Source organism: Sceloporus occidentalis, unplaced genomic scaffold, assembly GCF_023333645.1.
Source record: "Sceloporus occidentalis isolate IW3139 unplaced genomic scaffold, rSceOcc1.0.p SCAF_292, whole genome shotgun sequence".
Taxonomy (NCBI): Eukaryota; Metazoa; Chordata; class Lepidosauria; order Squamata; family Phrynosomatidae; genus Sceloporus; species Sceloporus occidentalis.
In genome coordinates, this window is record NW_028317272.1 from 772,671 (window position 1) to 786,604 (window position 13,934).

The 13,934-nt window shown below is 46.2% G+C and overlaps 1 protein-coding gene across 1 annotated transcript; it reads left to right on the plus strand.

Annotated features, from left to right (window-relative positions):
• Positions 1-1,219: 1,219 nt before the first annotated feature.
• AP4M1 (adaptor related protein complex 4 subunit mu 1) lies at positions 1,220-13,733 on the plus strand. The gene is made up of 14 exons (XM_089504847.1): positions 1,220-1,277; positions 2,057-2,145; positions 2,778-2,884; positions 3,101-3,197; positions 3,341-3,451; positions 3,545-3,685; positions 10,836-10,902; positions 11,271-11,324; positions 11,520-11,626; positions 11,715-11,806; positions 12,125-12,172; positions 12,268-12,318; positions 13,028-13,145; positions 13,536-13,733. Exons 1-14 carry the CDS (start codon positions 1,220-1,222, stop codon positions 13,731-13,733), a joined length of 1,338 nt encoding a protein of 445 aa, XP_089360973.1.
• Positions 13,734-13,934: the final 201 nt, after the last annotated feature.

The window sequence follows — 13,934 nt, forward strand, 5'->3', positions numbered from 1 at the left end:
GATGGCGTGAGAGGGGAACGAACACTGCTGCACAGAAACACTGCACCGCTTCGCGGGCTTTCTTTTCGCGGGTTATTTCTCTTCCCTAGCACTGATTGGCCAGCCGTTGTTATGATAGTTGGCCCTCCCTTAGCAACCGGGGGTCGAGCAAAGTAACGTCTTGAGCGCCAATGAGATCAGTTAATCGATTCTCAGCGAGAGGGCTGCCACAATTGGAGTGTTCTCCGCTGTGCGACGGATTTCTGAGCCAATCACCAGCCGCTATGTTTGAGGCCAGCGAATAGCGAGACTTCGTGTTGCGTTTTCCCGCGCATTTGCGATGAGAGGCTTCTACTACTCTTACCTCACGGAATTAATGTACAAAGCAAGCCGTTATTATTATTATACTTTATTTATATAGCGCCAACAGTTTACGCAGCGCTTAATACAAGACATAAATTCAAGGGATATGACAAGACAAGAATTGACAGACTAAGACAAACCGATACATTTGGTGGAGAGAGCCCTGCTCACAAGCTTACAATCTAGAGGGAGTTTACAATCTAGAGGGAGTTTACAATCTAGCCGTTAACTATTTACGTGAGGAAACACGTCTCACTCCATGTCAGTGCTTAGGAGGCTGAGGCTGATGGGAGTTCTGGCTAAATAATGCCATCTTAAAACATCTGGGCAACCATAGCAGTTCGCTGACCCCTTCACTTCAGTGTAGAATTCAGTGCTGTTGTTTAATGAAAGTTTGTGGGATTTGCCTCAGTGGTAGGTTAAGCTGCCTGAGCATGTTGGGAGTAGTAGTTCACATGAGGCGGGGGTAACTAAATTATCTGCCATTCAGGATTTTACTGGGTAAAAAATAAAGGCATAAAAACCTAAATCTCCAGTTTTCCTGATGTAAGAGGTCTTTACAGGCGGTTTGTCAGTGGGCCACCTGAGGTCATGGCTGAGTCACCTGTGTTCATGTAAAGATCTCCTATGCTTCCTCCAACATGTATAGTCTTTGCTTCTAGTTTTGAATGGCAATTTGGCATAAGGTGACTGACCCGATGGCTGCCTCACAATGTACTGCCGTATAGACGGTGTATGTTTTATTGTAGGAGCCATTGGGGCAACAATCTGCCCGGTAAGGGGGCCCATTTGCCCCCCATACAGTTAGGGGAGTAATACCCCGGGTATATTCGGTGTAAAACTCATTATTTGCTATTGCTGTTTTCCAGCCGCCATTATGATCTCCCAGCTGTTCATCCTGTCCTCCAAAGGCGACCTCCTGATACACAAGGACTGTATCCTTCACTGTCAAAAGGCACGCGACATACGTGACACACGCACACAGACAGAACGGTGTGCTGTCAGGATAAATGCCCCGGTTTCAGGACTGCCCCAACCAAGCTGGGGTGATTGGCAGCTATGGAGCGCTGTATAAGCTGTGTACTTCTGGTTTATCGCGTACGATTACCGCACTTTAGTCACCTCGCCTGTAGTCTGCCTGTAAAAGAAAGATGGCTGCTGCCACTAATGTAACCGTACATGTACTCACGGATAAGCCGACCCTCAGACAAAATACAGGTTGAGTGTCCCTTATCTGGGAATCCCATTATCCAGAAATCCAGAAATCCCTTATCCGGGAATCCCTTATCCGGAAGCGCTTTGGGTACGCGGGGGAAGCCTGAGGTGAGAAGACAGATCCCTGATCCGAAATAGTTCTGGTCCCGAGTATTTCGGATAACCCCCTACTTAAAAATGTGTGACTCGCGGGTAAAAATGTAAACACACTCACCCTGGACGCCCGGGCAGACACCCCCCAGACGCTCGCGCAAGCGCACCCCGAAACCCGCGTAAGTGCACCCCCCTGACGGTCGGGCAGACGCCTGCGCGAAGGCACCCAGACACTCGTGCAGACGCACACATTACTCCCTCTGGAGCCTCAGTCTGTCTCCAGTGCGTCCCGCAGTACAAGCAATTAATTCCTTTTATGTCCGAGAACGCGGTGGGGTTTCACGTTCTCTCTCTTTCAGAGGTAGTAGATACATGGAAAGCCTACGCTCCTTATAGACTGCTTCAGACCGCAGCTTCTCCACGCGCTCCAGCGTGGCCGATGGTCTCTATCTGAAGCTGTCGTCCCTTCCCTCGGATCAGGCCCCTGTGGTCATGGTGAGTGTTCTAGATCATCCCGAATTCATACACCTACGTGCGACGTTCTAGATCTCACTCACCCGAACACACCATCGTAGGAAGAAGGTCCGCAAAAGACCACCTGATGTCTCCGGAATGTCATTAAAATAAACAATAAGAATGTTCGACGAATCGGTTGAACGACATGGCCGTGAAATAATTATCGCGATTAGGAATTATTTTACAAAAGGAAAATAAGTGGCTTTTGTGTTTTTCTTTTAGATTACAAAAATGATGCTTATGAGCCCGATATTTATTTACAGCTTCTAAGTATATTCTTGTTATTTTAAAGAAAACGCAAAAGTCATGGTAATCGCAGTAATTATTTCCCCAGCACTCGGTGAGTGAGATACTTAGATAAGTGCGATAAACTGGTGGTAGCTCCTATCCCCTTTCTCTTATAAATAATAATAATAACGGTAAAAAAGCCCTGAAATGGAAATGTTATTTTTTGAGATGACTGTTGACTGATTTCCTACACGAATTCCCCCCCGGGCCGGGAGAATTACCCGGTACGAGGTTTGTGGGGTAAACTATACATCGCCGCCCGCTGGCAGGACGGGGCGTTGCAGCTTCTTTCACATCACGTCTGTTTGCTTTCTTTCCGTCAGGAATACGGAGGGTCGCACTTCATCCACACCCGCCACAAGGGTCTGTATTTCGTCATCAGCATCTGCGCCGCCGACTCGCCGTTCATGTACATAGATCTCCTGAACCGGTATGGAAGCCTCGCCCCAAAACACACAATTATCTAGAATGATATGTTTAGCCGCGGAATCCCCGCTCAGTTGGTTCTGAGAACAAGCAGCCGTTACTATAGGAAGTAATATTCTGACCGCTGTTGATGTACTCTATGACCCCCGCGGGATTTATTGACAGACACATTGCGTCGACCCGTGTAGTAGATCTCGCCCCTCCTTCCCTCTCTTCGCAGACTGGCGTCCTTGATCCGGGATTATTGCGGGGACCTCAGCGAGGCTGTTGTGAGCCTTAATTTTGCGCTGATCTACGAGCTCCTGGATGAGATACTGGTGAGTTACGATCACATGTGCGCTTGACTAGCGATGCCTGAAGGCTGGCTGTGCGTGATAGGTGTTGTTCGCCGCTGAACAACAGCGGCTTTTGCTCCCTGCGGTAAACACTCGACCGACGACTTGATTTTTATGTCGCGCAGGACTATGGCTACGTGCAGACTACATCCACAGACATGCTGAAGAATTTCATCCAGTCCGACCCCGTGGCCACGAAGCCCTTCAGTCTGCTGGACCTGAGCAGCGTGGGGCTGGTAATGTCACTACAGGAACCCGTCGTGGCCCTGGGTTTAATCCCGTCACTCTCTCTCTCTCTCACAGTAGCTCTCCGTGTGTTTCCTCCCCAGTTTGGAGCAGACACTCAGCAGAATAAAGTAGCTCCGAGTTCAGCTTCCAGTCGGCCCGTCCTGACGTCGCGGCAACAAGGGGATCAAAATGAAATCTTCCTGGATGTCATCGAGCGCATGACGGTGGCCATAGGAGCAAATGTGAGTGTTCTTTGTTTAATGATACGGTGAGGGACAGACTCCCAGCACCCCCTGTCTGTGTCGCCCTGCTGGGGGAGGGGCAGACTCCCAGCACCTCCGGTCTGTGTCGCCCTGCTGGGGGAGGGGCAGACTCCCAGCACCCCCGGTCTGTGTCGCCCTGCTGGGGGAGGGACAGACTCCCAGCACCCACTGTCTGTGTGGCCCTGCTGGGGGAGAGGCAGACTCCCAGCACCCCCTGTCTGTGTCGCCCTGCTGGGGGAGGGGGAGACTCCCAGCACCCCCTGTCTGTGTCGCCCTGGGGGGGGAGGGGCAGACTCCCAGCACCACCTGTCTGTGTCGCCCTGTGGGGGGAGGGGCAGAATCCCAGCACCCCCTGTCTGTGTCGCCCTGCTGGGGGAGGGGCAGAGTCCCAGCACCACCTGTCTGTGTCGCCCTGCTGGGGGAGGGGCAGAGTCCCAGCACCCCCTGTGTTGGTCGAATTAATGGTCGAATTCTCCTCAGAAAAGGTTTTCTTTATTTAGATCATGCGCATAATCGAGACAAGGCACACAACACACAAAAGTCTAAGCGTTGTCTAATTACATATTTGGATTACATGGTTTATATAACTTCTTATACTTCTTATCTGCTTCTAATAGCATGCATCATTCTGATTGGTTACTTTTTAAGCAGGTTACGCCTCTTAGTAGATATGTTGCCGCAACTCGTGATATATCATAGACTAGACATTTTCTACTGTCTTTGTCAGCAATAATATTTACGATAACAAGCATTTTTCTAATATTTCCCTCCTGTTTATCAAAATATTATTCAATATCAGGCTCCTCATCTTCAGTATCGGTCATTAACACTGATAATTAATCTTTCATGTCAGCAACGTCATTAATATGTAGAGTCTCAGATACTTTTAATAACTGATCACATTCTTCTTTGTCGATCAGGGAGTACATAGTCTGATTTACAGCTTTATCAATTGTCTTATTCAAAAATCCTCGGCAACATGGAATAAAACAGCATCCTCCGAATATCAATACTGCAGCTACTATAGTGATAGTAATTATTCCGGACATTATCATTCCCGACCATCGCCCGAACCATCCTTCTAACCAAGAGGTGAACACATTATGTATTCCTGCATTCTCGGCAAGTTCATTTGATGAGGATATTAATCCTTCGAGGGCTTTGGTGATGCTCCCATCAGGGGCGGTGTTATTTGGTATGAAGGTGCAACATTGGTTCCCGGACATCTTGCACACGCCCCTTTTCTCGGCCAATAGCATGTCCAAGGCCATTCGATTCTGCCAGGCCATAAGGGAGGTCGCATCCAGTTGCTTTTATATTCCTTGAGTATAATTCACAAACCGCTGTTGATTATAATAGATGTAGTTTATCCAGTCCACGTTTTTCGCTATTGTACTCCACCAGGAAATGATCGACTTGAAACCTGCAGCAATTTGGTTTCAGGCTTTGAACTCATTTGGAACTCTTCGTGGTACTCCAATTTCATCGATATATATTCGATCATCAAACGATCCTTGTGGTTGTATTGGTCGCCTTTTCCTTGACTTTCTGTGAAGTTAACAGGTTTATAGGTACAAAGAGTTGTATTATAGCACATTTTCCTTTTCCTCTGGGATCAATGAAAGGTCTTATTTTTCCGGTCTCCGCACAACCACCAAATATCTGCTCTCATCTGGGTTTGCTGTCGCAGTCCTGTGGAAAAAGTCTCGACACATAGTGATTTAGGCAAATCTTTATAATCAAAATTGCTGCTATTACCCCGAAGTTCCATACAGGTGTAATTTCCCCCATATATTTGCACTGTTGGAGGTAATTGGGGTCTCTTAACCTTGGGAAACAACAAGTCTAACTAATGTATGACAAGTTCCATTTCCAGGTGGGGTATAAGTCTTATCAAACAGCTTTATTATGCAGTCAAATCCGACTGGATCATTCTCTTTTGTTAATGGAAATGGCACCGTAGCCAACTGCGGACGGGCTTATGCACAGACTATACAATTCTCTTTTGTTTAGACTTTTTACAGTAAATCGAAGCCATTTCAACCAAACGTTATCTCCATGAAATCCTGCTTCCAGGGCAATTTGATCAATAGAATTCAAATTGGTACCGAATTACCCCTGTCTCAATTTCCTGGATCTGAAACTCTTTTTCTGCTTGGACCTTATTTTCTGGAAAAGACAAAAAGAAAATTCCCTGCGGGTCTCTACCGGAAACCCACACACCTATGGTATATAGTCTCTAATCCGTCTTCATAGGTTCCTTTAAAGTAAATAACAATTTATTACAATTATTAAAGGTTGTACATTCGGATCGTAATCTTTTCATAGATTTTGATTTTACTCGCTCTTGCCCCGGGTATATCATATCCCCAATCTCGATTAGCTGTTGTCCACATAGCATAATCCCAACCAAGGCATAATATTATAATTCGTTTTCCAGGGGGCTTTTCGGGCATCCAGCATATATATATATATATATATATATATATATATATATATATATACATCGGCCTTAGCATAGTTTCTTGCTTGCCCAATATTTTTACAATGAATCAATTTACACAGATCAATTTCAATGGAACTATCTCCTGCTGATGAAAAAATGAGATTTTGTGCTTTGGTATATTCCCATTTGGTCACCTTCTTGTTCTCATTCCACTCAGCATTTTTAATTAAAAAAAGGAATAGCATCAGTCACTACCCAATAAACTATAAGCAGGCACCACCCCTTCATCCTACCTGGCCGTCAACTCAGGGTTCGGGGAATGGATTTCTTCACTGGCTTGAGACGAGTCCAACCTATCGTCTGGACCCCCCTTTGTACCCAGACTTAATGAGTGACTACCAGCAAGTGGTGTTACCTTCTTACAGTGCGACTGATGTATCCAACAACTCCTCTCAGCTATCTTACACGCCGTGGGGTGGTTAGTAGTACTTGGTACGATCCTTCCCACCTCGGTGATGACCAATTCTTTCGTTTGATTATCCTTATTAGTACCCAATCTCCCAACGCTCAATTTCTCAGAAATTGGCTCTTGTGTTTCTGGAAGAGAATTAACAGTTTGTAATGATCTGGTATTCAACATTTTTGCCATTTAATCTGCTAGGGTTAATTCCCTTTCATCATTTGCCTCTTTTACTTTTATCTGTGGCAAACTATAGGGTCTCCCATACATTACTTCAAATGGGGTGAGACCTTGCTTGTTGGGTGTAATACGCATACTCAATTTTACCATAGGTAGGCAAGAAACCCAATTCTTCCCAGTTTCTGCCATGGTCTTTTTTAATTTATTCTTTATTGTTCCATTGTTTCTTTCTACCAACCCTGCTGACTGAGGATGATAGGCGCAATGATTCTTTAATTGTATACCAAATACTTGTGCAAATCTGGAGATTAGTTGATTGACAAAATGAGGCCCATTGTTACTGTATATTCTTTCTGGTGTTCCATATCTAGGAATGATTTATTTTATCATGACCTTAGCTACTGTATCTGCATCTGCGTGGGCTGTTGGGAATATTTCTACCCATTAAGTTAATGCATCAACAATAACTAGGCAATATCTCATATTTTCACATTTATTTAGTTCAATATAATCCATGCAAATATATTGAAACGGATACTCTGGGTTGGGGAATTTCCCAATAGCAGGTTTGAGATTTCCCTGTGGATTATATCGCGCACAGATAAAACAATTAGCACAAACATTTTTTTAGAGTCATTTTGAAATCCGAATGTTGTAAATACCTTATCTATGATGGCTACCATCCCTCCTGTTGAGACATGGCTCAGCCCATGACTCAATAAGGCTGCATAGCGAAATAATGATTTCGGCAATATTGGTTTGTTGTTAATATAAAAAATTTTGTTACATAGAGTCGCTTGTTTAGACCGCCAATATTGTTTTTCAGACATAGGGGCAGCCTGTTGCATATCATACAAAACCTGGTGATCAATTTGTATTTCATTAGTGATTATGGCAAAGATCTCTTGAGCAATTCTTTTCGTTTCTATATCTGCACGGTTATTGCCTAATACTATAGGATCTTTGCTGTTGGTATGAGCTGCACACTTTATTACAGCTACTTCTTTTGGTAGATTTATAACCATTAATAGCTCTTTAATTAAGGATTTATGATTTATCGGTTTCCCTGTGGAGGTAATCATACCTCCTATTTTTCCCATTGTTATGCAAACACATATATAGTAGAAAATACATATTGACTGTCGGTATAGATATTTACTCGTTTGTCTACTGCCCACTTGCATGCCTCTATGAGAGCCGTTAATTCAGCCGCCTGGGCTAATAAATGATTAGATAATTTACCTGCCTTGATTACTTCAGCATTGTAGTCAATGTTTCCTTTATCCCTTTTCCACGAGTGACTAATCTCACATTGCAACACCATATCTCCCACAGACTTCCACTGATCAGTTTGCTGTTTACACAGAGACAAATGTGGTGTTATACCTTTAAAAAGTGTGGTCATTCAGGGGGGTTAATATACAAGATAATGTCCCTTGTCCTTTGTCTGTCCAGTAAAAATATTCTGTCTGTATTACGGTATTTTGTTCGTCTTTTAAATGTGACTCATAATACTCGTCTCCTCCTGCTGTTTTCTTTATACATTGTACAATGAAAATTATTTGAATGTTGAACTTGTAAATGATCACAGGTCTCGAACGTCTTATGTACAAGTTCCAAAACCTGTATTATATTTCCCTTATTTTTAGTAAAATCTATGTTCAAGGCATAATAGTAACGATCATGCCGTCCTTGATAGTTATTTCTTCTTTCCACTGTAACATCAAACTTGTCTCCCACGGGTGCAATGTGCACTCCTAACTTTTTAATTAGATCTCTTCCCAGAAGATTTACGGGACATACCTCAGATAATATTACACTGGCAGTAATTATGTTTCCAGATTCTGGATGTTGTATTTGGAGGGGAACAGATACGTTTTCGGAATGTGTCCTCCCATTTACTCCCTTTTTATGAATTTTACCCGTTCCTTTCTGTATGCCCGTGCAGGTGGGATAATTCAATAGGGTTCACGAAGCCCCTGAATCTACCAAGAATGTTACACATTTGTTATTTACAATTAAATCAATTTCAAGCAAGTTTGACAATAACAATACATCATGAACATTGCCGAGATCTAATGTCTCTTATTCCTGTATTAGTCATTGCTCTGGGGAGTTCTGCTTTCTCTTGTCTGGTTCGGGACACTCTTTTACTTAATAACCTTCCTTTCCACAATTATAACATCCATGAGACCGTCTATCACCACTACCTCTTCTACCTCGTACGACCGTCTACCCCCATGACCTCGAAATCTCTCTCTTCCTCTTTCGTTATTCCCTGTCAACGTTCCTTCATACTCCTCTCCCGCTAACATTACTCTCACTTTCTTTTTCTCCCTTTCTTTGTGCCACTTTTCAGAATGCTTACCATATTCCAACACATCATTCAACGACGCGGTACAGAGGTTAACCATGTGTTTACTGACATACGCATTTATCTCTTTACGCGTCCCAGACACAAACGCATTTTTCAATTGCTGCTCATAAGCAGAATTTGGATCTGGATCGGGAGGTGGGGTTAAACAACTATAGATATCAAAGACCTTTTTCAGTCGATAAAAATATTGATCCACATCCTCCCCATCCTTCTGCGTAGATATATTTATCTCCATCCAATTTGTTCTACGAGCCCATCTGGTCGTACAAGCAGTTAAAGACATTTAATCGATTATTTAAATCAAAACTGTCCCATAGAAGTGGGCTTCTTGGATTTAGATTATCGGACCCATTCCAGTTCCGTTCTACTGAACTCCAATCTGATTTGAAAACTCTGACACGCTCTCTCTATTTCTTCACCATTTAATTGATAACTGTTACAGAGCCCTCATATATCCTCCCCAAACTGTCGAGGATCCTCTTTACATGTTTAGTAGTTTTTTTTTTATATCTTTCTCTGTTTATGTTCTATGCACCTACATGGTTAACAGATGTATCTGACCTTGACCACTCCTTAAGGAGGTGCGTTACTTATATTGTTACTTTAAGCATATTAATTTGAACATAAAATAAAACAAGAAGATATATCATAAAAACCACAGACAGATATACAGGATATCTTTTTACCTTAAAAATAAAATATACGCTAATTATTAATTCTAGCATTTAAAGTATTAACCCTTATTTAAATTAATTCTGAGAAAAGCATCTGAATAAAAGCATTAGAATAAAAAGATAAAAAGGCTTTTCTAATGTCGACTTTACATATAATTTATGATCGATCACAGATAACAGACAAGACATACATTTAACAGATTCTGGAACCAGCTGGAAACATGGTATAGAATTTAGAATGTTATAATTTAGTCACAACGTAGTTTCTTTTAAATCCACACGTTCACCGAGTGGTCCAACCACTCCGAGTCTAGACTGTCACCCGCTCCCGTGGATCCGCTGTCCCCCGTCGTCCTGCGTCCGTCCGTCCGGCTCCCGGCTACACTTACCTCGTGGCGAGGTCAGGAGGAAGCATCAGCCGGGTGCTCGGCATTGCGGTCGTGCTCCCCCTGCTGGACACGCGCGTTACTGCAGCTAGGTTTAGCCGCAGCTGCCGCGTTTTGGCAGGTAGGGGGCGCGTGTGACGTCAGCGTTGGGGGCGTGGTGGCTACCAGCGCCAAATTTAAAAATCCGGAAGTCCTGTTACCGGTACCCTGGTGTGGTCTTTTGCTGGTTACCGTTCTTTGCGTTCTATGATTTATCTGACCCTTTGGCTTGTCCTGACTACCCTCTGATCTGCGATTTGGCTGTGTTTGTTCCTCTACGTGTATGACCTGGATCGTCTGACTACCCGCTTTGGATCTGACCCACCCCTGCGGGGGGAGGGGCAGACTCCCAGCACCCCCTGTCTGTGTCGCCCTGCTGGGGGAGGGGCAGAGTCCCAGCACCCCGTCTGTGTCGCCCTGCGGGGGGAGGGGCAGACTCCCAGCACCCCCTGTCTGTGATAGAGGGGCACACTCTTAGTGGTCTCTGTTGGTACTCGCCCGGTAGAAGGGTTCACTCCTCGGTGTCACGCCTGGAAATGTTGTCGCTCACGTGTTTTTCTCACACAGGGTTCTCTGTTGAAGGCTGATGTTCAGGGGGAGCTGAGGCTCAAAAGTTTCTTCCCCAACTGCCCAGGTAACCAACAGGCTGAACCCAAGCAATCTGAGATTACGATGTTCCTTAGTAATAAACGGGACACAAAGTCAAATAAAAAGTCTCTGCCCCTCACCTAAAACGAAAGCCTCCGTCTGGGCCGCCCCCGCCAGTCTGTTGGCCACTGGATCACTAGAATGGTAGTTCGAATTGGTTTATGACATTTTATCCAGCGAGGCGTAGAATGGCATCGCTGGAGATCCTTTCTTACCCCGTTCTACGTCTAACCCCTTGAAGTCTGCCCCAGCGATAGGGATTTGTGTCTGGACCGTACTTTCCGGTAACGTCCATTTCCGCGTCGGGGAACGTCCAGGGTTGTATTTGTAACCTGTGATCTCTCTCCCGGTCAGAGCTGCGGATCGGCGTCAGCGAAGAGTTCTGCGTGGGGAGTTCTGAGCTGAGAGGTGAGTGAGCACTCTTCGGATACCGGCCCCTTCTCACACTCCGGGAACCCAGAGACCGCCTCCTGACGTTCCTGTCCGGTATCTCTCGCTAGCCATCGTGTTCCCCGCTCTTTTTCTAGTCGTCTCGTTGCAGTCTCTTTAGAAAGCTCTTCTTGTGTATAACCCGGTGCCCGTCTCGTCGGTTTTCGCTCGCAGGATACGGCTCCGCTGTGCGCGTCGACGGCTGCCAGTTTCACGAATCCATACAGCTCGACGAATTTGAAAACTGCCGTGTGCTTAAAGTTCTGCCTCCCCAGGGTGAGGTAAGTTGGACAGTCCGTCGCCATGGCGATTCCTGTGCCGGTGAACGGTTTGTTACGGTGTTCCCATCCGTGCTCTCTCGTCCCACAGCTCACGCTCATGCAGTACCAGATCTCGGACAGCCTCACCTCCGCGCTTCCCTTCCACGTCTTCCCGAGCTTGGAGAGAGATGCCGGAAGCAGGTAACACTTCTGTGGTGTCCAGGCTACGGGGGGGGGGAAGCTGACAGGGCTCCCCCTGCGCAGGTCCGCGCGACGCGTTATTTAAACGCTGGGCTGGTGAAGCCGTTCGCAGGAGTATATAGCGGTATGCTTTCTGAACTGGCCAGTTGTGGGGGAAATTCCAATATGGCCGCTTGGATGCAGCATGTTCGCTCCCACATACGCGGATGGTCATGTGTGTAAACCCTACAGTACATATACATATATATAATACATACATAACGCTATCACTATCGTACCACAGCAGCGCTATCAGTCGGTGCTTTGTGCTTCTTCTAGCCGCCTGCGGATTTACCTGAAGCTGCGGTGCGATCTGAGTCCTAAAAGGTGAGGAGCTGCAGACGGTGTTCCTGGTAATAAGCGTGGGGGATTTTCTGTTTTAGAACCGTTAGTAACGCTTGTCTTTGTCTCCTTCCCGTCAGCCAGGCCATTAACGTCCGTGTCCAGCTACCAGTGCCGAAGGGAACCAGCAGGTAAGCGCGTCACCTTTATAAAGCGTTTGGCATCGTCGCACATTCGCATGTTATAGGTCGTTATCACGAAGTACAAACCGAAGAGCGGTGTCTACGCTGTGTGCTTTAATAACACAAATCTATAGAACCGGGAACCGGTACTCCCCTAAACACGTATGGTGACCACCGGACTATAAATCCCTCATTGTGACTAATGGCCGGAATTAATACAGACTGGATAATCCGTTATCTTAATTTATATTTTCACACGGCGGGAGATCTGCAAATGTAACCAGCGGGAATCTCGCCATCCCTAACATCGGATATCAGGACTAGCGCTGTTAGCGGTAACGTCACATACCCCGGCTGCACCGCGCCTCTATCATTCCGCTGACGGCGTGTCTCAAGGGGTTAACGGTTAGGACGAGGATCTAGTTTGTGTCTCAGGGGTTAATGGTTAAGGCGAGGATCCAGTTTGTGTCTCAGGAGTTTAATGGTTAAGGCGAGGATCCGGTTTGTGTCTCCGGGGGTTAACGGTTAGGGGGAGGATCTAGTTTGTGTCTCAGGGGGTTAACGGTTAGGGGGAGGATCTAGTTTGTGTCTCAGGGGTTAACGGTTAAGGCGAGGATCCGGTTTGTGTCTCAGGGGTTAATGGTAAAGGCGAGGATCCAGTTTGTGTCTCAGGGGTTAATGGTTAAGGCGAGGATCCGGTTTGTGTCTCCTCTCGCAGTGTGTCTCAGGATCTGAGCAGTCCGGAGCAGTCCGCGGAGTTTCTGGCCGGCTCGCAGTCCGTTACCTGGAGCATCCCCAGGATTTGCGGGGGCGGACAGCTCTCCGCTCTCTTCAAGGTAACGGAGGGTGGGCTGGGGGGCTTCTGTTACTAACATCCATCCGAAACACCGCAAAGAGCCCTGATTTACTGTACTTGATGGTCATGTGATTGTATTATTGCAGCCTCTGTCTCTCTCGGCATCAAAGGGTTCCCAGCCTTCGTACCGCTGGGCTGAAGAAGGCCTTTCAGATTGTAGGCGGTAGGGTAGGGCTGGAAGGGGCAGGATGGCAAGTGCCCCTGGGCTTCTCCCATTCAAAGTTTTTAGGAGGCAGTTATTAATTCTCTAATTCTTGCGGGTTTGCGTGTTTTGAATGACGGGCATGACTTCATTACTATGCCGCCCCTCCCCTGCCTTTACACGGACCTCGGTGTCACCTTCTGCTTGCGTCTCTCTTCTCCCATGCAGGTGGACGTCTCCGGCCGCCTCTCCGCTCCGTCTCTTCTGGACTTGCCTCCACTCAACCTCTCTTTCCAGATACCGTCCCTCACAAGCTCCGGGCTTCAGATCCGTTTCCTCAGGCTTCGAAGCGAACGCCCTGTCCCGACGCACACGTGGGTTCGATATCTGACCCAAAGCGACTCATACAGCGTCCGGCTGGGGTAGGCCGCTCCGGGAAACAGGAAAAGTACCCTGGATCTGGCTAAATTAGAACGCAGATTAAAGTACTTTGCGGATACTTAATATGCATTCTTTTAAATGTTAAAATAATAAACTTTGGGAGAACCCAGAAAACGTCAGCTCTTAATCCGAAGGCAATCTGCGGAGAAGACGAGCGACGGGAAACCGCATCATCCGGTGGGACGG